At 46.2% G+C, this 22,818-nt stretch overlaps 1 protein-coding gene across 1 annotated transcript in view; it reads left to right on the forward strand.

Moving 5' to 3' along the window:
- The window catches only part of CREB3L2 (cAMP responsive element binding protein 3 like 2), a 114,678-nt gene extending 91,860 nt beyond the window's left edge, over nt 1-22,818 (forward strand). The window contains exons 5-12 of the mRNA XM_045001637.1: nt 182-363; nt 905-1,051; nt 2,336-2,394; nt 4,575-4,643; nt 14,117-14,216; nt 16,699-16,825; nt 17,855-18,089; nt 20,300-22,818. Coding sequence (XP_044857572.1) covers nt 182-363; nt 905-1,051; nt 2,336-2,394; nt 4,575-4,643; nt 14,117-14,216; nt 16,699-16,825; nt 17,855-18,089; nt 20,300-20,375 — 995 coding nt within the window. The 3' untranslated portion in view covers nt 20,376-22,818. The remainder of the gene's footprint in view (nt 1-181; nt 364-904; nt 1,052-2,335; nt 2,395-4,574; nt 4,644-14,116; nt 14,217-16,698; nt 16,826-17,854; nt 18,090-20,299) is intronic.

Consider the following 22,818-nt stretch of genomic DNA (forward strand, 5'->3'; position numbering starts at 1 on the left):
TGCACATTTACAAGTCTCCCCTTGAGAATCTTTCTCACTCCAGGGCCTTCAGAACAAGTTGTTCTCAGTGCAAACTTGCCTCTAGTTTTAAAGCTACTTTTATTTGTTGGTTCTCCTGGAGCTTCCAATTGCTCTCTCATTAGCATAAACGCCTTCTGTTTTGTTTCTTCCATCCCATCAGCAATGGATCCACTACACCTGCCTCCAACCCCTCCCAGCAGCCATGGCAGTGACTCCGAGGGAGGGCAAAGCCCAACCAGATCCCTCCCGCCTTCAAGCCCTGTCCAACTACAAGCCACAGCTAAAGTGACATCACGCATGGCTTCAGCACTCTCCAATTCGCCTCTCCTGACAGCACCACACGTAAGTCGTGGTGACTTTTTTCCCAATTTTTTTTATTGTTACCTGGTGTTTTACTTTTTCTGTACTTCCAGTTTGTTGTTATCCCTTCTGGGGAGCTTCCCAGACTTTGGCTGAAACTCCAAATCAAGGAGGTGAGTTTTGGCTTCCCCACTGATTATCTGGAGCTGGAGTCTGAAGAGAAAAGATGTCTTATGTAACAAGCTTTTCCTTTATACCTTCTTGCAGCTACTACTCTGCGCTGATAGATTAATGACCCATCAATCACATGCATCACAGTGGATGTCTTGCCACTTTGTCTTTAGGCAGCAGGTGATCAACTCTAGGGTGGGATTTTCATAAGTACTCCTCATTGGTTGGTTCTCAAATTGTGGGTTGGGACCCCAAAGTGGGTCACAACCCCATTTTAATGGGGTCACCAGCACTGGCATTAGATTTTCTGGGGCCAATGCCTTACAGCACAACTGTGCTAGGATCCACTAATCTGGGTGCGTTTCCTGTTTTCTTTGCTTCTCCCCACCCCTCATCCCTTTGATACATGCAGAAGCTGCAGGGGACTGGTCCATTGATCTTGACTGAGGAAGAGAAGAGGACGTTGATAGCTGAGGGGTACCCTATTCCTACGAAACTGCCCCTGACAAAGGCAGAGGAAAAAGCACTGAAGAAAATCCGCAGGAAAATAAAGAACAAGGTAATTTTAAGCTGCAGCTCTGCTGAATGGTCCCCTCATATGTCTCATACGAAAAGGCTACAACAGTTCTACAAAAAGGTCCATAATACTGTTGTCCTTTTTAATAAAGATACTCTTCTTTCTATCTGCTGCTATGTACCATTTACATTACCCATCTAGCCAGTACATATCTGTCTGTCCAGGTACTTATTTTGCTCATCATCATGGCATCTGAGTAGCAGTTAAAGCTAACACGATTGTAAAGATACTAATTTATGCCTGTACTAGGTGCTAGTGGTGTATGAAATCATGTCCACTAATTCCATTTAAAGAGAGCCACCCCTTTTTTACCTTTTCTAGACAAGGCCTCTGTGTCCCCTCTACCTGGTGAAAGATTTCTACCCACCATTTTCATGTTTCTAATCCTCTCTGCATCACAGTGCCATACTCTTCAGTACAATTCCAGGGCCTTAAATTAGCTATTTTATGCCAGGGGACACTGAAATATCCGAAGTGCTTTGCTTTTCCTGCAGCAAGGGAAATGGCTGGCTAGAAGGGCAAGTTTTCCAACCTGTCCACCTAAATTGTCCTTGCACAGATCTTGCACATCCTCGGGTATTTTGCAGGTGCAGGTGCACGGGGCTTGTATTAGTTATCCAGCGTTAAAAATGGAGCCTGGTGTGTCTGTAAACCCCCGTCCCATTCCTGCTCCTGAATTTTTTGTCTAAGCCCTGGTCTATGCTGGGGGAGTGGGAGGATCAATCTAAGTGACGCAACTTCAGCGATGTGAATAATGTAGCTGAAGTCGATGTACTTAGATCAACTTACCGTGGTGTCTTCACTGCGGTGAGTCGACTGCTGCTGCTCAACCGTCAACTCTGCCTGCGCCTCTTGCCGAGCTGGAGTACAGGAGTCGACGGGAGAGCGCTTGGGGGGGGTGGGGGTGTCGATTTTTTGCATTTAGACAAGACACAATAAATCGATCCCCGTTGAATCAATCGCTGCCCGCTGATCCGGTGGGTAGTGAAGACATACCCTAAGGGAAGTCTGAGTGTTGATGTAGTGTAAAAGGTAAAGAGAATTAGAGCAGGGGAGTGGCTTTACTGCTTGTGTTAAGACTGTATTTGCACTAGGATGGGGAATTGGCAAGGAAATTCTAGAGCTGATTGCCAAGGGGAAAAAAATAAAGAGCAGCGGCAAACAGACTTGGATTTAATAATGCCAATGTTTTAAATTTGTTTGATTTACTTATGGCTTCCTTTTGCTATAAAGATGTTTTGTGTGCTGTTTTCCCGTCCCTCTTAGATCTCTGCCCAGGAAAGTAGGAGAAAGAAGAAAGAATACATGGACAGCCTTGAAAAAAAGTAAGCCAGTCTTCCTCCCCTTGCAAATGAACCAATGACACAGTTGCTGAGATGGGAGGGTTGATACTGTGAGTGTTTCCTGCAGAATGTGTTTCAGTTGCCACCTAGTGGTGGCTACAGGCAGAATTTATCTGCAGGAAAGAGGAAAGGTTTTTTTGGGGGGTTCTAAAGATCGTGTATTTATGGTTAATGTTAGGCAAATATTACTGTGTCAACACTTGGTACTTTGTAGTAGGTCTTCTGATGTTAACATAGCATTGAAGAAACTGGTTCCTACTTTCTGAGGTTGGTTTGTGTCACGAACCTAGAGTGATCAGCTGTTCTGCCTTACCTGAAAAGCCCTGCTTTTGTTGAGGATATCCTTGTGCCTCAAATGAGTATCTTGAAGCCAGGATATTGGCCAAGTTTCAATATAATACACATTTCTTCCCTTCCCCCCCCGCCCCCGCCCAACCAGCAGCATGCTGTGCTCCCCTTCCTGTTGTCCAGTTGCCTAGCTACTTTTGTGCGGAACATTCATTTTACACCTGCCACCTGGAGAAGGAGCATGTTAGCAGTCTGCTTTAGCAAGAAGCATCAAATCCTCCTATAGAGACTTGTGCCCCAAATTAGTCCCTCTCCCAAGTATCCTGAATCTTTCCTCATCTCTCCTTGTGCCCTTGGTCAGATGGGCCTGGCCCCCATCTGATAAACTCCTTGCACCTCCTTTGGTGAAGCCCCCAACTTAATTTCCCCCAGCTCTTTCTGTCTCCTGCTGAAAGTCTTGCACTCCCAGGGCAAACCCCTGAAACCTCTTTCCCATCCACTCCATCACACTCCCAAACACATGCCAAAGCTCTCCTATGTGCACCTTCCCCCTCCACTAAGAGACTGAGATGGGAATCTGGTTTGTCTGTTTGAGAGTCTGGTCACCTTATTCGCACTACCAAACATGATGCAATGTGATCTCTTTGGCGATCTCTAACAGCAGCTTGGAAATGACCAATGTTCTTTGGAAATAAATCTCATGGTTTATTCACATTGTGAAGGTGAGATGCATGGGCTCTGTGATCTTTCAGGGTTGTGTGTCTATGCTATGAGGGACACAGTGTCAGAAATAGTATCAGAGGGGTAGCCGTGTTAGTCTGGATTTGTAAAAGCAGCAAAGAGTCCTGTGGCACCTTATAGACTAACAGACGTATTGGAGCATGAGCTTTCGTGGGTGAATACTCAAATGCATCCGACGAAGTGGGTATTCACCCACGAAAGCTCATGCTCCAATACGTCTGTTAGTCTATAAGGTGCCACAGGACTCTTTGCTGCAGTGTCAGAAATGTGGTTTGCATGAAACTGATGTCTGTCTCATCCTTGCAATCAGAGCTGTGGTGCATCATTTCAAATGAATAGGGAGCAGGTGCGGGACAAGAGGTTGAGTCCTGCCCCGGGGGTGAAATGCGGGGGTCTCGTGTCCTGCCTCTGGGGAGGAGGAAGTCCTCGGAAGGGAGTCGGGATTGTCAGTCTTGCCTCTGGGTAGTAGTAGGCCTTGTGGGGGAGGGGGAGGTTGCAGAATGAGCCTGTCCCACGCTCACCCCACAGCGGCCCCAATCCCACAGGGCGGGCCCTGCTGTGACCTGTTGGCTCTTGCCACGCTTGCAGACAAGGCCCCTCCCTGTCACTTCCTGGCCCCTGTGCCACCAAACTGCCTGCCCCGAGCTGGGCTGTGGCCACCTCGGCCACAGAAATGCATGCGTGTACCAGCACTGTTTGTCAGAGCTGTTGTGGCAGGTCCATACAGCACATGCCTTAGAACACTAATAGTTCCACAGTATTGTTCCTGGAAAGAAAGTCTTCTGGGTAATTTTCAAACATGGAGCCCTGCATGGTGGATGGAACTGGGAGGCTCATCAGGACATCCTGTCTATTCCAGGAAGAAATAACTGTAGTCGATACTGAATGAGCTGGACCTAAGCGAAGAACTCCTCCCAAACGTTACCACTAGCAGGTCTCTCCCATAATTGTACAATGCCTGGGGTAGCAGTTGCAGGGGCTTTTTCAGGCTTGTGTGAGGTCAAAGACTTCAAGATTTGCAAAGGTTTCACCTAGTATAGAAAGGACCTTAGAACTCTGTCTTTACCCCCTTTGTTGAAGTATGATGGAGGCCTGGTTTTAAGTTTGCCATTCTCTCTTTGTGCCTTCCTCAGGGTTGAGTCCTGTTCAAATGAAAATAGTGAGCTGCGTAAGAAAGTGGAAGTCCTGGAGAACACTAACAGGTAGGATCTGAAAGGACAACTGGAACATGCTTCCAAAATGAAAAGTGGGAAATCTGGAAAAGAAGGGATCAAATACCAGAGCAGTGGACAATGACTGATGAGAAATGGATCCATCTGATCTGGTTAATGACAAAGATGGGGGAGGTAAAATATGTAAAAAGACTGGCATGGTGGCTGAGTGCTCAATATAATGAGAGCGCTTGGGTTTGACGCTTAGGTCTGGGTGCTCTCCCTAGGCTGGTAAGAATTGCGAGTTCTTCATGTCACTCTTCAGCAAGCTTCTGGACTGATCTAGGAGTGATACTGATGGACTAGCAAAGGCGTCTCATCAAGCCCTCTTCAACTTGTGGAAGACTGGTCTGACGTGAGACCTTGGAAAGGAGAGGCCCTATCCTGGAGAGTAAGGCTGCAGTGCAGCCCTGATGCGTTGATCTAGAGCCCTTAGTAATTAATTCTTCTGGGATTGCCACTTATCATTATAACTACCATACATCTTTCTAAGGCACCTATCACCATAGCATCTATATCAGTTTAGCAATGCAGTTTCTTTTGAGAGGAAACCAATTTTTCACCCCTCTCAGCTCAGTTAGAATCCAAGTGGTTTACTCAAAAGACAAACAGCTGAGACCATTCCACAGTTTAATTCTTAAGGGAATGTCAGATAAAAGGAAGACTGATATTTATTTAAAAGATTCGGCCCCGTGTGCATTGCGATTTAAAAGTTTTATAAGACCTGAGCTCAACCTGATCTCTGGTGCTGGCAGATTCCATTGAATACCCTGTCCCATTTGAATATATCCCAGATGAGTGTGATGTGTATATATACCTACACAGACACATAGTTGTGGCACTGAAGTGTGGAGGGAGGTGATCACTGAAATAGCTGAGCTTTAAAGATAAGGCCTAGGACCTAGAAATGGACCTATTATTTGTCTGGCAGCCAATGTATTGCTCATTGAGTGGCATGTGTGGTTTCTAATCTTCGGATCCAATCTCTAATTTCATGGAGACAGACCCCGTATCACTGTAATTTGCGGGAGAATGTCTCCCACACACTGCTCATGCATAAAGACATCTGCTGCTTGTTTGGAGAGAGCCAAGCCATTTCTCCCCCCTCCTTTGCCTATCTCCCCACTCTGCCTTACACATGAGAATGTTGGCATTGCTGTACAAGATCAGAGCAGGTCTGTCTAATCCAGCATCTGTTTCTGACAGGGGCTGATACCAGCTGTTTGAGAGGAAGGTGCAAGAACTAGGAAATAGGCAGTAACAGACTACGCGCCCCTTAACAAGCCACTGAAAAGGTTCTCGCTGAGTAGCCCTTGTCCCCAGGGAAGATAGTTTTACATGTAAGCACAGCCTTCCCCAATGTTAGACACAGCAGGCTTTCTAAAAATCTTGCTCATGTCATCTGTCCCTCACGCCCAAGGTTGCCTCGTCAAATAATGAAAAGAAGCTCTATTTTTAATAAAACTCTCCAAGTTTTCCCAAGTTTCTGATGCTCTTAATTCTGAGAGTAAACCCTGAAAGAGCATCTGTTTGTTTAGGTGATGTTATCCCCAAATCCTTTACATCCCAGATATGCAAAATTAGTTGCATAGTTTCCCTTCATCAGTCATGGTGGGGTTTGGCTATGTCCACACTGCACATCGCTGGTGACAGCATGTAGGGTAGGTGTAGTAACACTCTGTAGTGAAAAGCGGGATGAGTCCATGCTGCGGCTTGTAGTGATGCATGTCAGTGAAAGGCTCTGGCAGTGGAGAAAGCTGTCAGAGCCTTTCTTTGCTGTATCCCCCTCCCCCGCCAGAGCCTTTTCCACACTGCTGGATCCTTTCCCTGTGGCCCATGCAACCTTCATTCTGCCCTTGGAGCATGATCATCATGGTACAGTCTCTTTAATTAGATGATCATATTGCCTCATTCAGTGAATGAGTAGTTATTCAATATTTCTTTATCTTCCTCATTCAGTGTGTGGCCCCCAGGCCTTTATTTAATGCATACCGTGTAAACCCTGTACTAATAATTTCCTCATGGGTGTTTCTATGGTGCCCTCACTGTAATATCAGAGTCCTTCAGAACACTAATTACACCTCATCTCTGTGAGGGGAGATGGTATTATTATTCCAGGAAACTGAGGCACAGAGATTTATTTGTATTACTGTAGCATCTAGAAGCTTCTTTCATGGGCCAGAACCTGCTGGGGCTAGGTGTACAGACACAGAACAAAACGATGGTCACAGCCCCAAATTGTTTACAGTCTAAGTATAAGATCAGAGACAACGGATACAGACAGATGGTACTGATCTGCATGGTAGGCAGTGATCTCAAGATGTCAGCAGTCTAACTGTTCAGTTTTTTTGTAGGCGTCCTGGTGAAGGCGAGTTTTGAGGAGGGATCTGAAGGTGGATAATGGGGCAGCTTTGCAGATGTTTACAGGGGGAAATGCTCAAGTGCGTGGGGCATCACAGGAGAAAAATACTTGTTTGAAAATGACCCTCCAGGGGCAAATGGAGCCCAGCATTGACAGCTCAGTAGCAAATGAGAGATGATAGGTAGAGTGGGGATAGGCCAGGAAGGTGTAAGAAGGAATTAAGAGCATCAGAAAGTTGAGAGTGAAGACCAGTAGCTTACGTTTGATGTAATAGAAAAGCAGGAGCCAGTGGAGGAATTCAAAGTGGGGAGTGGTATTGGTCAAAGCAGCAGGCTAGGGAAACCATCTTTGTGACTAGATCTGAGCAAGGTAAGATTGTGTTTGTCAAGGCTAGAGAGAAAGATACAGGAATTGAGGCATGAGATGATGAGAGCTTGGACAAGACTTTTAGCTATGTGGATGGATAGGAAAGGCTGTATATTAGAGATGTTGCAGAGAAAGAATAGGCAAGGTTTAGACATAACATGGATGTAAAGGACTAGAGAGAGGTCAGAGTCAGATGACATCCAGGTTATGGGCCTGAGCGACAGGCAGGATAGTGGTGTTATCCACTATGATTGAAAAAGGAGGTTGTGGGGGAAGATTAGGAGCTCTGTTTTAACCATGCTTAGCTTGAGCTGGCAGTTTGACATCCCCAAGGAGATGTTTGAGACATAGGCTAAGATTTTAATTTGGACAGGAGGAGGCAGGTCTGTGGTAGGGATGTAAAATATTAAACAGTTAACTGGTAAGTATTAGTCTTACCGTTAACCCACCCTAACTGGTAACCCCCTGTGCGTGGGTCTCGAACCAGTTCTTCTGCCCAAGCTGCCCCGGTCCCTGCTGGCCAACCTCAGCCCCGGGGACTTTGCGGGGGATGCCCAGCCGGGCAAGGGGAGCGCATTTAGGCAGGGGTGGGCGGGCAGGAGCTGGGGACCCCATTGAGGGGGGTAAAGTAGTCCCTGGCCTCCCCCCTGTGCCACTGGAAGGTGTTTGGCTGCGGAGGTGGACGGTGTGCAGGGAAGGGAAGCTGCTGCTGGGGTGGCATGGAGTGTCTGCAGAAGCCGCATTGGAATAAACTAAGTACCTGGGCCACCTCTCCCTTTAATCAGTTAACCAGATAAATTATATAATTTTAATGGTTTTTACATCCCTAATTTGTGGAAGAGAGGTAGATCCTGTGAGTGGTCAGCATAGACATGGTAGTCTAACTTGTGTTTATGGATGAGATTACACAGAGATAAGGTATAGAGGGAGAAGAGAAGGGGACGAAGGACAGAGCCTTATGGAGCTCCCTCAGAAAGCTGATGAAGGATCCTGGGAAAGACGTGCTGAAGGAGGAATTGGAGAGGTAGAAGGAGAACCAGGACAGCACAGAGTTATGGATGTCAAGGGAGAGCAGGATTCCATTGGGTTAGGCACAGTACAAAGTAAGGGACAGTCCTAGCACCAAAGAGCTTCAATAGACAAGACAGACAAAGGATGGGAGAGGAAACAGGCATAAGGATGGTGTGGGAGAAGTGACCGTCTCAAAGTCACAAAGGAGGCCAGTGACTGATCTGGGAATAGAATCCCATAGACCAGGGGTCGGCAACCTATGGCACACGTGCCAAACACGGCACACAAGCCGATTTTGAGTGGCACGCTGCTGTGGTCCCAGCCCCACTCAGCCCCACCGCTCTCCCCTGCGGGGGCAGGAGGCAGAAGCTTGGTCCTGTGGCAGCCAGGCTTCCCCCCTCCCCCACTTCTTCCCCCAGCGTGGTGCTTTCCTGCCCCTCCCCCTCTCCTTCCCTGCGCCAATCAGCTGATGGCCCTAGCGAGGGGGAGGGGGAAGAGTGGCAGTGTGCAGGCAGCTCCGTAGAGGAGGCAGAGAGAGGTAGAGATGGGGCCTTGGGGAAGGGGGTGGGACAGGGCATATCCCTTCCAGCCTCCTGCCATGAGCCGCTCAGGGCAGGGGGCTGGGAGCACTCCTACGAGCCGAGCACCCCAGCCCTCTGCCCCCCCACACACTCAGCCTTCTGCCCTGCACCCCCCACACCCCTACTGCCCTCTGCCCTGGCCCCTGAACCCCCACACCCAGCTTTCCGCCCTCTGCTCTGACCCCTGAACCCTCCCACACACCCACCCCTCTGCCCTGAACTCCCACACACACACCCAGCCCTCTGCCCTGACCCCTGAACCCCCACACCCAGCCTTCTGCCCTCTGCTCTGACCCCTGACCCCTCCCCCACACCCAGCCTTCTGCCCTGAACTCCCACACACACACACACCCAGCCCTCTGCCCTGACTCCCCACCCCCGGTCTGGGGTCCCAGCCGCAGGCCCCGCTCAGCCCGCTGCTGGCCTTGGTGAACAGAACCCCAGGCTGGCGGCGTAAGATCAGCATTTTAATTTAATTTTAAATGAAGCTTCTTAAACATTTTGAAAACCTTGTTTACTTTACATACAACGATAGTTTAGTTATATAATATAGACATAGAAAGAAACCGTCTAAAAATGTTAAAATGTGTTACCGGCACGCGAAACCTTAAATTAGACTGAATAAATGAAGACTCAGCACACCACTTCTGAAAGGTTGCCGACCCCTGCCATAGATCATGCTGCCTCCTCCACAACAGCATGCAGTCAGACTGGAGGACACAGATATTTGGGATTAAAGAGAGAGTTGAAAAAAATAGGATTTACCTGTATTAGATGAGAGAAGAAATAGGATATTTATTACTGATTTATTTTCCCAGTTTAGTAATAGAAATTGGATCCTATTTAAAATGTGCCTCACCTTGTATGGCTAGGGTGACCAGATGTCCTGATTTTGGGGTCTTTTTCTTATATAGGCTCCTATTACCCCCTTCCCTCCCTCACCCCCATTCCGATTTTTCACACTTGCTGTCTGGTCACCCTATGTATGGATTACTTTTGTGCTGTGTGTGCAAACTGAACAAGGAAATGGTGACAGTACACAGACTGGTTGTCACAACCTCTTGTTTGTACATGGATCAGGAATGGTAGGATTGTCAGAGGAAACAACAGCAACAACAGAAAGCAAGCTGTGCCGCTTTCCAACCTGAGATCACTTTTGGAAGGTAGTGGTTTTATAAAATTAAATCTGGTTGCTCTTTATTGGATGCTAAGAATAGTACATTGAGGCCCTGCTTCTTCTCCCACTGAGGTCAATGGTAAAACTTCCATGGTGCAGTGTCAGGTGAGTGTGTGAGATATGGGGCATTGCAAGAACTGAAACAGCAATAGAGTTGCCAAGTCTTATTGATCTGCATGGTAATTCCTTCAGCTGGGATTATAAACTTATTTTACAGTATGTCCTGTGGGTGACGGAGGACTTGGCTATGTTTTTCAATGAGACATTTTAAAAATCTTTCTTCTTTGAAATCTCTCTCTCTAAAACTGACACAGCTTGAAAGCCCTGGAACAACCACTTTGTGTTTAACAGAGAAGGTCAATGTTTTAGCACTGAAGCTTTTTTTTTTTTTTTTTTTGGTGAGGGGGTGGTGTTGGTGGAAAAATGTCGTCTTGACCTAAATTTTTCCACAGACATTTTCAATTTCCTTTTGGTAGAAACTTTCTGGTTATTGATGAAAAACTGTAAAGAATCACTTTTGTTTTTTTCCCTTCTGATGGGAGAAAGAGGTGTGTGTGGAAATGGAGAATAGTGGAGGACCGCAAGTTTTCAAAAAATGAAAACGGAAAAAATCGGTTTCTGTTTTGTCAAAAAAAGGAGAAATTCTTTGAAAAAACTTGCACACAGCAAACAGTTTATTTTGTTTTGCTGAAAGCATATAGCACTCTGTGAGCAGTGCTAGCTTTTAAATGTAAAGGCCAGATTCCAACAGCCTACCGGGCAGGGAGATCCTGCAATGACCCAGATTTCATGTTCATGCCCTACAGCAAGTCTTGTTCAGGAGAGGGTGGTGGTGAAGCCTTGGATTGCACCCATTCTCAGTTGTTAAAGGAACCTTTTTTTGGAAAGTAACCTACCTATAAGAAAACACAAATAAGACATCACAGACTAGAGTGGATTTTCCAGCAAGACTAGAAAGGAGGGGGAATCCCTCAGTTACTTTACAGCTTTCCTGTGAGGCACTTCCATTGGCAGGGAAAGCGTGAAAGCACATTCACACCTCCTACCAGGAGGTGACCCTCTAATTGAATATCATCAGGAAATGTGTCAGACAGAGTGAGATTAATCCTAGGGTGCAACCCCCTTATCTACATTGCCTTAAGATTTCATTTTTCTCCTGTTAAAATTCAGCCATAGGCAATGTGTTTCACTAAAAGCATTCTTGACCTTCCTTCAGATGTTCAGCAGAGGCCTTTTGGTATAAAATGCCCTGTTCTTAAAGTTGTTCTTTCTCTTTTCATTAGCACATCTCACCCCAATGGTAATAATACTGAAGGCAACTTTTCTATGGGAGAGGAGGCATTTTGACTTTCAACTATCTCTTCCAGTTTTTTGGACCGAACTATAGAAAAGAAGTATGGAAAAGAGTGTTTTGTGGGGGCAAGAGGGATAGCCATGTTGCCTCCAAAGAAATGAATTCTAGCTTTCTCTTGCCTCAGTTCCTGGTTCTTAGCTTGAAAATGCATCATGAGTATTTTAACTCCCAACATTGAATCCTTTACTGTGGTGAAAGAGACAGTGGCCTTGATTCTCTGCTCACACCAGGGTAAATAGGGAGTCACTTCATTGACTTCAAAAAGGCTACTCCTGATTTTCACCAGTGTAAATGAGGCCCAGTTTAGAGATGTTTGAAGATTTGTGGTGGTGGTATGTGGTGGAACTTATAAGTACTTGTTTACTTTCAGTACGAAGTACCCACACCTTGTGTAGTTGGTAAATAACATGGACCATATCTTACTTTCCACTTCCTTGGCCATGAAGGGCCCAAGATAGAGTGGAACCAATATAGTTACACTGCTTGGGGGGCGGGGGAGAAAAGACATATTTGAGGAGCATAGCATCTTGGAGTCCAGGTCTTTGGGGGCTCTCTGCACAGCAAGGCTTGGGCTGGACAGGGAGGGCAGAGAGGAAGAGAAATTGTAGTGGATTTGCCACTATGCAGATCCACTTGCCATTTCCTTCCCAACAGCCATCTCTACCTCCTCCCCCTAAGTCCCCCAGAGCAGCAAGAGCTGTTGCTATCGCAAGGCTTCTGTTGCTATCTCAGGACTGCAGTAGCAGGCCCAGAGCTGGAAGGAAAATTTCTTTCTGAAACTCCTCTGGAACCCTGGTGCGCCAAGCCCAGCTACTCTGTCTTGGTACACAGGGAGGATTTGGTCATCTGTCACTACAGTGCTTATACATGCCAAGATTCAAAAAACCTTCCCATGAAATATGTACACTGATTTAGAAGATGGGAATAGCCAGACACAGTATGCATTTACCTTTTAAGGAAAGCTGCTTGTGTGATGCACACATGCTGTGTAACAGTATTATTGAGTAGTTGGTGTGGCCTCTTTCATCTGAATTGAAATGGCTCTTGAGTTGTTCCTATTGTAGATAAGGAACAGAAAGAGGACAACCAATTTTTATTTTACACCCAGATGTGGAACAAACCATATTTTCAACAGCGTATTAGACACCCTTGTGAAAGTTGGGTAGGATCTGCTGGCCCAGATACATCTGTACTGTGGGAGTATTCCTTGTGCTAATTTCAGACTCCACTTCTGAAGTCCTTGAAATCATTCTACCTTAATTAACAATGATCATTGATTAAAAAAGTCTATAATAGACAGGTGAGTGTATATTGAGCTGCAAAGGCACCTCTGGGTCTGTCCTACAATTGGCTTATAATAACTTAGTTTTAAAATAATTCTTTTCTATCTCTTGCTCCAGCATTTTTGACATCACAGCCTTTAAAACTGTTGGGGGTTGCCACGTATATTTGTCACGAGGTCTCAAGTTCTCTTATAGGCGAAATGAAATGTAGAAATGGGATTGAGCTGCAAAGTTAGGATCCAGGTAAAAACTTCTCTAAAGGTTTTTGTGTGTGTTTGAAGTAGGGCATTTGGTGTAGTCCAACCCTTTTGTCATAAACAAAATGGGAACAGTTTGGAGAGACCCAAATCAATAATGGAATGTGATTGAGCAGTCTTAAAAAATAGACACTTAACTATAGTTTGAGATTTGTTCCTACTTCACTTTTAAATGGCCAGAACTCAAATTCATGGACTGTTGTCCCTGCAGCAGTTGATCAGACCTTTTACACTAAGCAGAGAGCCAGGAGGGTAGAAAGTGCTGTTCTTGGCTGGGACTCTTATGTTTGTCCAGCACAATAGGGCCTCCATTGTGGTTGGGACCTCTAAGGATGATTGTAATAATAGCAACATAGGGGTCTGTGATTTCGGCAGCTCTTGGAGGATGGAAGACTTAAAAGGTAACCTTAGGAGGAAGTAACATTAAATATTTTATTTAAAACAAATGTATGGGAAGATAAGTCTGAACATATTACAGGTTTTGAGATCTAAAGGCATTTTATTTACAAAAGCTTTCCAGTTTATTTTAAGGGCCAGATTTTCAGAAATGTGTGTGCACAGCTACACAATTGATTAGGGTAATTGTGGACCTGATCCTGCACCTATTAGTCAATGGCAAAATTCCTGTTGCAGTCATGGCACAAAATCAGATCAGATGTGCAGCTGGTCATTTGTGAATGTAACAGTTTCAGTTGCATGTATATAAATGGTAATCCTGCTCTCATTCTTCTGAAAATCTGATCCTTCCTGGATGAACAAATAGGAGCCTCAAAAGTAGGAAGTAAAATAGTTGGTGGGAATGTTTGGGGAAGAATGAAACTGACATCAGTTGTGGAAAAACAAAGTACTCCTTGAAAGGTCTAATGTGATTGTGCACAATATTTTGGAAAATTAGTGCAGCCATTCCTTGCCTCTGACTTTTAAGGTGAGGATTTTAACTAGATGTACCTGCATGTAAATGTTTACTGTTTGTAAGGCGCAGAGATCAAGGTGAAAAGCTGTATGATCATATGGTCTGAGGAATGTAAATCTACTGGTTAATATTGTTGGCTGTGTTACTCTTGACATTCCAGAACTCTTCTGCAGCAGTTGCAGAGACTCCAAGCCATGGTTGCTGGCAAAGTGTCCCGTTCCTGTAAAGCAGCCAGCACGCAGACAGGGACCTGTCTCATGGTGAGTGACTCAAAAGTTGGGGACCACAGGCAGCGGTTGCTAAAACCACTGTTCCCTGGCTCAGCTCATGTCTGTCTCCCCACTCCATTGGATAATGGTACTGCAGGGTTGAAAAAAGAGGTGGGAACAGCGGTCAGCTTCGTGCTAGCAGCTGGAAGCTTTGGGAAGTCATGAATACTGAGGCAGCCTGGGATATGTGTGGATTTTTGTTGCTGAAGGATACACTACCCATTCTGTTCAGCCCATCAGTCTGAAAGCCCAGAGGATGGGAAGTGTCTCTCGTCAAGAATTAACGATGAAATGTATCATAAAGTTCTGAATTACTTTTGGGATTTCTGAGCCTTTTGCTGATAGATACCACCTTGCTGAAAAGAAGCATAATTTGTGGCCATCATAGTGTGTGAGATCTTCCTATCTAAGAGACCACTTCTCTCCCCTAGACATACTGCCACAGTCATGATCCTTGGGGTCATTCCCACTTGGTATAAAACCGGAGTGTGTGTGTGTGGAGGGGGGGAGGAGCTGCTGGTGGAGTGTTCTCTGTGGTGCCCCTTTCCTTTGGAATGTACTCATGTCAGACCTGGGGCTGCAAGAGCACAAGACTGTGGACTTTCTAGGCCCTCTACAAAGTCCATCTCTTTGAGCATGCATTGGCAAGGGGTGTGAGGATGGGATTACTGTCGTCTGGCAGTGTGTGGTTTGCGGGAGGTAAACTGTCTCAGGGTGTTTCTTGATGAAGTGTCCAGGGGTGAGGGAAGAAGTGCTGCTGCATTGGTTGATTTTTGTTACCTGCTATAATCTTGCGTATTTAAATGCATGTCAGAGGGCACCCAGAGCTATGAAATGGGAGCCCTTTAGGTGCTTGGTTCTTTTCAATCCAAATAATAAATTAATTCATTAAAATAAAAATAACCCAGAGGCTGTAAATCTACTTGTTTAATACTCAGGGTAAAAGAACTGTGTTAGAAAGGCTTTACTTTTAAATTTAGCAACCAGATTCCCTTTATGTTGGTGCTATAGCTGGATGGAAACTGGTTTCTAGTTCGACATTGAGCCTTCAGGCTGGTATAGCTTATTTGTCACTTTTAAGTAAGATTGTATCCAAAAGCAGGCTTAGAAATGCCTAATACAGGTTAAGCAACATGAATCTTTAAATGCATGTCTGAATTTAGTCCAGTTAAATTGTGCTTCTAGCAGGGCCAGATTAACCTTTTGTGGGCCCGGTGCCAAACATATTTGTGGGCCCCCATGGAGGCAATGGAGCATGGCATGGGGAGGTCAGTCCCTGGAGTGAGGGGCCAGCCAGAGGCAATGGGGTGGGTGCATGGCATGGCAGGGGTGGCCCTGCTCCGCCCAATGTGAGGGCACTATTTACAAACCGGCAGTTGCCAGATGCACAGTGGCATGCCCAGCTCTGTGCTGCCAGCGTGCCCCTTCCCCTTGGGGGCAGGCCCATGCCACACCACACAGTCCCATCCCCCCCCAGCCCAACACCCCCCTATTCCTTATGGCCAGAGTTCCCCCAGACCTACTATGCCCAGCGCTCCCCCCAGCCCCACCACAACTGCCCAGCACCCCCCACAGAGCCCCCACTCCCTAGTGCCCCAACACACACATCTTTCCTGCCCCCCTCCCTGCCTCCTGGCCACACTCACCAGCCCTGCTGGGAGGTGACTGTGTCTGCCGGGCTGAGCCGGCAGTGCAGCCAGGGCCAGTCCCAGGGACGGGAATTGCTCCATCCCCTCGGGAGTGGCGCGATCAGCCAGGCCAGGACCTACCCTGGCCAGGCTCCCTCCAGACGCACTTGCCTGGAGGGGCCCAGCCAAGCTCCCCGCACTGTTTCTCCCCCCCCCCCCCCATACCTGGCTGAGACTGGCCAGGCTTCTGCACCAGTCCCAGACAACTCAGCTCTGGGGAGACAGGTGGGGCCCTACAGGTGGTGGGAAGCAGAGACTGCTGGGAGCCGGAGGTGCCCCAGGGTCGGGCCAGGGGGCAGAGAGGAGCCAGCAGGTGGAGCCAGGGGGCAGAGAGGAGCCCTGGGCCAGCTGGCGGGCAGGCCAAGAGAAGCAAGTGGTGGGCAGGGGAAGCCAGTGGGGTCTCGGGGCGCAGTGCAAGCGGAGCAGGCTGGGGCCCCTTCTGAGCATGGCCCAGCTCCATAGAGCCACTGGAGCCATTGTAAACCCGGCACCGGCTTCTAGCCTTTCCAACTTCCAAATAAAGAAGTTCAACAGAATAAAATGGCTGCAGGTCTTTAAAATAGACTCTTGCATTGAAATCTGTCCTTTTAAATATTGAATTGTTATTGTCCATGCACCTTTGATTAGGGGCATCATACATATTAACCAAAAAGTAGCCTGGAATCAATATTTTTTTTTAAAAAATTAAAGCAGTTGTGTGACTTGCCATTGCTTTAACCTTAATTCCCATGTATTTGTGTTCAAAGAGTGAGATCTCTTTTATTTTTGCTTCCTTCCTTGTCCAGGTGGTGGTGCTGTGCTTCGCAGGCATTTTTGGCAGCTTCTCTCAGAGTTACGGGCCCTATCCTTCTGCCACAAAGATGGTGCTGCCCAGCCAGCATTCCACACCAGAGTCATACACGGCCTCCATTGGTGAGCTAAGTCAGTGCTGTGGTTTGCTTGATGACTCACTCCCCCACAAGATCCCCTTTGCATTTTTGTGGGAGTCTAGTGCATGCCGCCTACTCTTCCCTTCCCAGTAGCTGTGTTCCCCACATTGTGGTTGTCATTTTTCTGGCTGAGGGCAGGATGGGAATTCTCCTTTGGAGCCTCTCAACATATCTTCTTGCACAACCTGGAAAAGGGCATTGCTGACATCCAGGAAATGTTCCTTTCTCCCCCGCCTCTTTGAGGATGAGAACCGTGGGCTCCCACTCACCAGGGCCACATCCAAAACTATAATAAATCCTGACCTCTAGTGGTTTTGAGGTGCTGGTATTTTTGCATTATAGAAATGCAAGTGTATCGAGTGGGTTGAAAAAGTTCAGTGGCTGTGTTACCCATGCTGTTGGTGAAATGCATCATGAAGGGATGGAGTCCATTGCTTCCCAACCTACTTGATAGTTCCAGTTAGCCTTCTGTGTGTCAGCTGCAGGCATCAGACTCATAGCTCCCAAAAGATTCCAGGTGAGCTTGGCCTCAGTTCACTTCCAAGTGGCCAAGTATTCATGTTGCCAAAAAACCTCCAACACAGCTGATATCAATTGCCTTTCTGTTGGCAGTGTCAGAGGCCAAGGATTGAATGGGGCACTGGGATGGAAGTAGATACTAGCTCTCTCTGATAACTATTACATTAAAATAGAGCCTGTCACCATGGTATCTGAGTGTTTACCCCAGAAGTCATCCCTCCAGTTCTGGCACAGTGGCTGGACTAGTGGGGAAGGACCCTTGCATGACCAGTGCTCATATTGCACTTGCTGTGGGCATACATGGCGGCTGTCAGTGCAGCATCTTTCCCTAGCTCCAAAATTTCTAGTTAATCTCCATGGGTAGCAAAATCCCATGCTGCTAGATTTACTGTGTTTATATTTGTCCACTTTCAATTCCACACATGTCCAGTATCCTTATATCTGGGCTCACTGTGTTTCTCATTTAGTTTCTGCCTCCCTTATTTGTACACAGTACGGTCAAGAAGTCTGCTAATTTACGAAGAGCCCCGCCAACTGGAGGAGCAGTACAGTTCAATCTCCTTTGCAGATCGCAGTGATGTCTGGGATAGGCGTGTGGATGCCTCCAAACACACAGCACTATCTCTGGAATCTGTGCCGGGGGGACAGCAGGACAAAGTCACACATTTCACAATAGCCAATGAGACAAGGCTAGAGAAATCAGTGGTGCTGGGACTGCAGCCGCACAGGTGAGTGCAGAGGAAGCAGGCCTAGGCATGAGTTGCATGAAATTCCTTGTTGCGTGTTTCCTGAACAATTATTTATATTACTGTTGTGCACAGAGGCCCCCAGTTGAGATCAGGGCCCCATTGTGCTAGGCATTGTATGAACACCTAGTGAGAGACAGTCCCTGTCCTGATGTGCTTACAGCTGAGATAGACAAGACTAAGAGCGAGAAGGGAAACTGAGGCAAGGAGAGGTAAAGTGACTTGCCCCAAATCACACAGCAAGTCAGTAGTGGAGCCAAAATTAAGACCTTGGTCTCCTGACTCTCAATCCTATGTCTGATCCACTGGTCTATGTTTCCTATCCAAGACCATGTGCTTGGAAAGCCGGTAGTTATGGGGTTCCTGCTGAGCCTGGTGAGAGTCCCTTTGACTTATACTAGCTAGAGGATGGTAGTCTTCTCAAACAACAATAGCGGTATAGATGTCATTTAAGACTGTTACTCTTCCCATATTAATAAGAGCTCCCTATAGAATGTTTTAGTGATGACACTGGCACAAGACTTTGTGTAATCCACCCTGTCATGGTTCAGGGCATCTGCACCTATATTCCCCCCTCACTGGTTCACCAAGGGCATCCATGCTTAGGCTTCTGACTCCCCTCTCTTGGGTGGAGAACCGTGCCTCTCTCCCTCCTGACCAGTGTATTTCCAGGCTGCACAGTTCTGTGCATACACTGTGAATTCCCTGGCAAAGTCAGACTGCCTGAGCAGGCCTGCTTTACTTTTCTCCTTGGATGGTGAACAGTGTAATTACCACAGTTAAGTTACCACACAGTTCTTTCTAAGCAAGCACATTTATTCTTAAGGTACAAGCATGGTGGAGAAAACATATTGAAAACAATAAAAGAACCTATATTCATCCTAATAAGCTTACCAGAGGTCATCCCAACTCCAAGAAGAGTGAATGAACAGTCCTTCAAACCCTATCCAGGGGTTTTCCTGTGGCTAAACAAGTTCATAATTCCTTTTGCTCTCATGAACCTGAGTTACTCGTTTATGCCATTTGGGCATTTTGATCCTGGGAATAGGTAATTTGTAAACCGAAGTCCCCTTCCCAGAGTGAAGCTTCAAAAGATCAGGTCTGGAGGTTGGCATTTGCATTTCCCCCCCCACCTCCATCCAAGTATGTCCTAGGAACCCTACTCAACTAACAGTCCATTCTTGTCTTAGCCCATTGTTTAAAAGTGTCCTTGGAAGCTCATAAGACTTCCCAGCATTTATATTCGTCTTATCTCCTAGACAGCTTGCATAGTATCCCACAATAACACACACACATTTGCATTTTTGATACAGTGAGCTCCTAAGATACTGAAACTTAATTCAGTAAGGTTTAACTTAATTCAGAAAGATTTTGCGGGAAATTGCCGTATCTGTCAGACATCCATCTTTGTGTCTGGTGTGCGCGCACATGTGTGTACACACACACACACACACACAGCGTTATACAAATAATAACTTCTTGGGATGAAAAATACCAGTAAAATATAACCCAGAGGAAGATGCATTGCCTATGTGCTGAAAGCTGAGGGGAAATACGCATCATCAAGCAATCTAAAAATATGCAGGCCATGGGGCATTGCCATTTGAATGGCAACATGAGCTTGTGGATTGCTAAGATTTCTGACTGGGCGGGTTATGAGGAACTGGGTGCCTTTTGCACTCAAGATGGCTTTGTACCCTAGGCCTTGTTAGTTTGCTGCAGGGCAGAGCTGGGAGTGTGGGAAGGGTCACCCTGAGAAACTTGCATGGAATTCCTTGTTAAATTCTTTCCTTTAAAATAATGTGAGATTTGGTGCTCCTGGAAAATGAGACTCTCTGGTTTGAAGAACTGATGTGTGATGTCTTTTCCTTCACTGTACTTCTGCATGCCCTGCCACCACCCTGCTGCTCAAGGCCTGGATCTCTTCAACGGACCCTTTCTATTGTGCCAAATGGGTTTTTTATTTGGATATGTCTCTTAAAGCACTAGGACGAGACACCCTGCCCCACCCCTACCCCAGCATATCTATTTTAGGGTGAAGAGGTAACTAATTTGATGTGTTACCAAGTTCTAACCAGTGAGCTCCTGGTAAATAATAGGCACTGTAATAGCAGTAGCCAGTTTCAGGGGGTGTGCGCTTTTTGCATGATTCCATACAGGTATAACATTCCTTTTTATTTTTCTCCTCACAGGGTCAGCTCAGAGCTGGAAGTGAATGAAACGCTGAAAATAATTGAAATTGATAGACGAGTCAATGCCACTTCTTAAAGAAGAGGCCTTTTCCCCCCTTATTATCCTCCCCTCTTTCCAACCCAAGGCCCACTCCTTCCTCCGGACTCATCACCATCAGGGAACCAAAGGGCAAAAGAGAGAGAGTCTGCCAACTTCTGATTTGGCTGAAGAGTCTGTGACTTGAGTCAGCAGCAGTTGTCCTCGTTCTGTCTCTTCCTCCGGGCACACAAACCTGCTTCTGCTTTTACTGCTGTCCCTGACTGGTAATACAAGGGAGGGTTTGAATCCTAAAGGCAGCTGGTGCCAACGGTGTACAGCTGGTTGGTTTGTGTATGTACCCTAATCAAGGGGCAGAGCCATCAAATGGAGGAGTGGGATCAACGTAACTCACGGGGGAACATTTGTGGTAGGTCACGTGGGAGAAGGAAACTGAAAGATGCAGTGTGACACTGCTCAGGATTTGGCCACAGCTCCATGCCCATCACTCTGGCACACTGGAGCTTTATGGGGAGAGAAATGTGTTCACAGTTCCCATCCCTCCCACTGAGGGCAGAGAACAGACACTAGTTCTATTGAGCCAACAGCACAGACAGGAGAGTCTGTTCAATGGCAGTATTGATTTTTTTCCTTCTTCCCGCTCTCTCTCTCTTCCCTTTTCCTGCCCCTTTATCACGTGGTGGGTGAAGTTTCCTTACTGTTGCCACCCTTATGAAGGATCCAGGCAAAGTTCAATCAGCCCGTGTGTCTTCTCAGGCCTTGTCTACAATTGCGCCAATTTAACTAAATCAGTTTAGAAACTGATTGAGTTTAATCTGTGTGACTCCCTTGTGTGGAAATCTTTAAATAAGATTATGACTAGTATATTGTATCCATTTAGCTTAAGTTGATTCCTTACTGGCATAAACGAAATCAATACTAGGCTCTCTTAAACCAAAATAAGAGCGTCCACCTTAGGGGATTGCATGGATTTAATTAAATTAGTTTCTAAATCCATTTAGATACATCCGTGCAGTTTTTTGAGATAGACAAGGCCTCAGATTGCTCTAGGTTCTTCTTCTTTTCCCCCAGCCTCCTGTTACTGTTGTAAATAGTATTTATTAGCTTTCCAAAATTTCCCTCTGGTAGCCAGACTGGAGAGCCAAGCTCCCAAGACCATGCAGGCGTTCTTGGTGAACTTTGAAATCAAGATGGAAGAAATATGCTTTTTTAAAATTAAACTTAGTTTCCTATAGTGATTGTTAGAATGTAATGAGGCTCCCCTTCCTCCTCCCTTTTAGTAAAAGTACATGGAATTAAAGCAACCGCGTAGGAAAATATTTGTTGTATATTCCCAATTAGATGCAGTTCAGGTCAGTGCTGATGGTCTCCCACTCTAGTTATTTATTATTACAAAACTACCTAGAAGACCAAACCAAGGTCAGAGCCCCATTGTGCAAGGCACTGTACACACACACGATGAGAGACTGTCCCTGTCCTGAAGCTGCTGTCCTGGATAGACAAGACAGAAAAAAGATGGGAGGGGGGAATAGATACACGGAGAGGGGAAATGCCTTGCCCAAGGTCTCACAGTTGGTCATTGATAGAGCCAGGAATAGAATCCAAGTCTCCCCCTTCTCAGTGCAGTACCCTATCCACTAGACTAGACTACTGCTTCTAAAGCACCATGCTGATGCATCTAATGCACACTGCCTCTAGTGCAGTGATTCTCCATCTCTCAATACCCAGATTGTGCCAATGGCAGAGCTGCCTTTTCTACTCACAACTGTCCTTCCCGTGGTCCAGCCAACCCACCAGTGATTGCTTCTGGATTTTATTTGGTTATTACAAAGGGCTGCTCAGAGTTCCCAGTGATGGCTTTAGCCTAAAAACCTAAATAGGACAGAATAGTACGGCTATTTTTGCAATTTACCAGGAAAACTCGATATTTTAAAAAAACATTTTAATTTAAAAAAAAACAACCCTCTCCTTTTTTACATAAATAAGGAGACCAAACTAGTGTAGCCTTGTGTTTTATACCATGTACAGTAATTCTTTCCTCCAGGTATTCTATTTTATAAAATATTTTTAAAGAAAAATGGTATTGTTTTTGTATTTTAGTGTAGCCTCTGCAGTGCTTCATCCTTTCCTGTTTGGATTTTTCCTTTTTTAGTCTCCCTTCCTTTGTTCACTATCCCATCTGTTCACTAGGGGCCTGATCCAAAACCCAGTGAAGTTAATGGAAAGAATCCATTTGGCTTAAATAGGCTTTGGATCAGTCCCCACTGTACCATGATCAGAAACAACATTCAGATTGGCAAGAGTGGGACATGTGCCCCTATTCCACGAGCAGATAATGGAATTTGGTGTGTACACCTCTTGTGTGCATCACTTTCTAGGTCAGGGGTAGGCAACCTATGGCACACGTGCCGAAGGCGGCACGCGAGCTGATTTTCATTGGCACCTACACTGCCCAGGTCCTGGCCACCGGTCCGGGGGAAAT

This window comes from Mauremys mutica, chromosome 1 (genome assembly GCF_020497125.1).
Source record: "Mauremys mutica isolate MM-2020 ecotype Southern chromosome 1, ASM2049712v1, whole genome shotgun sequence".
NCBI classification, from domain to species: Eukaryota; Metazoa; Chordata; order Testudines; family Geoemydidae; genus Mauremys; species Mauremys mutica.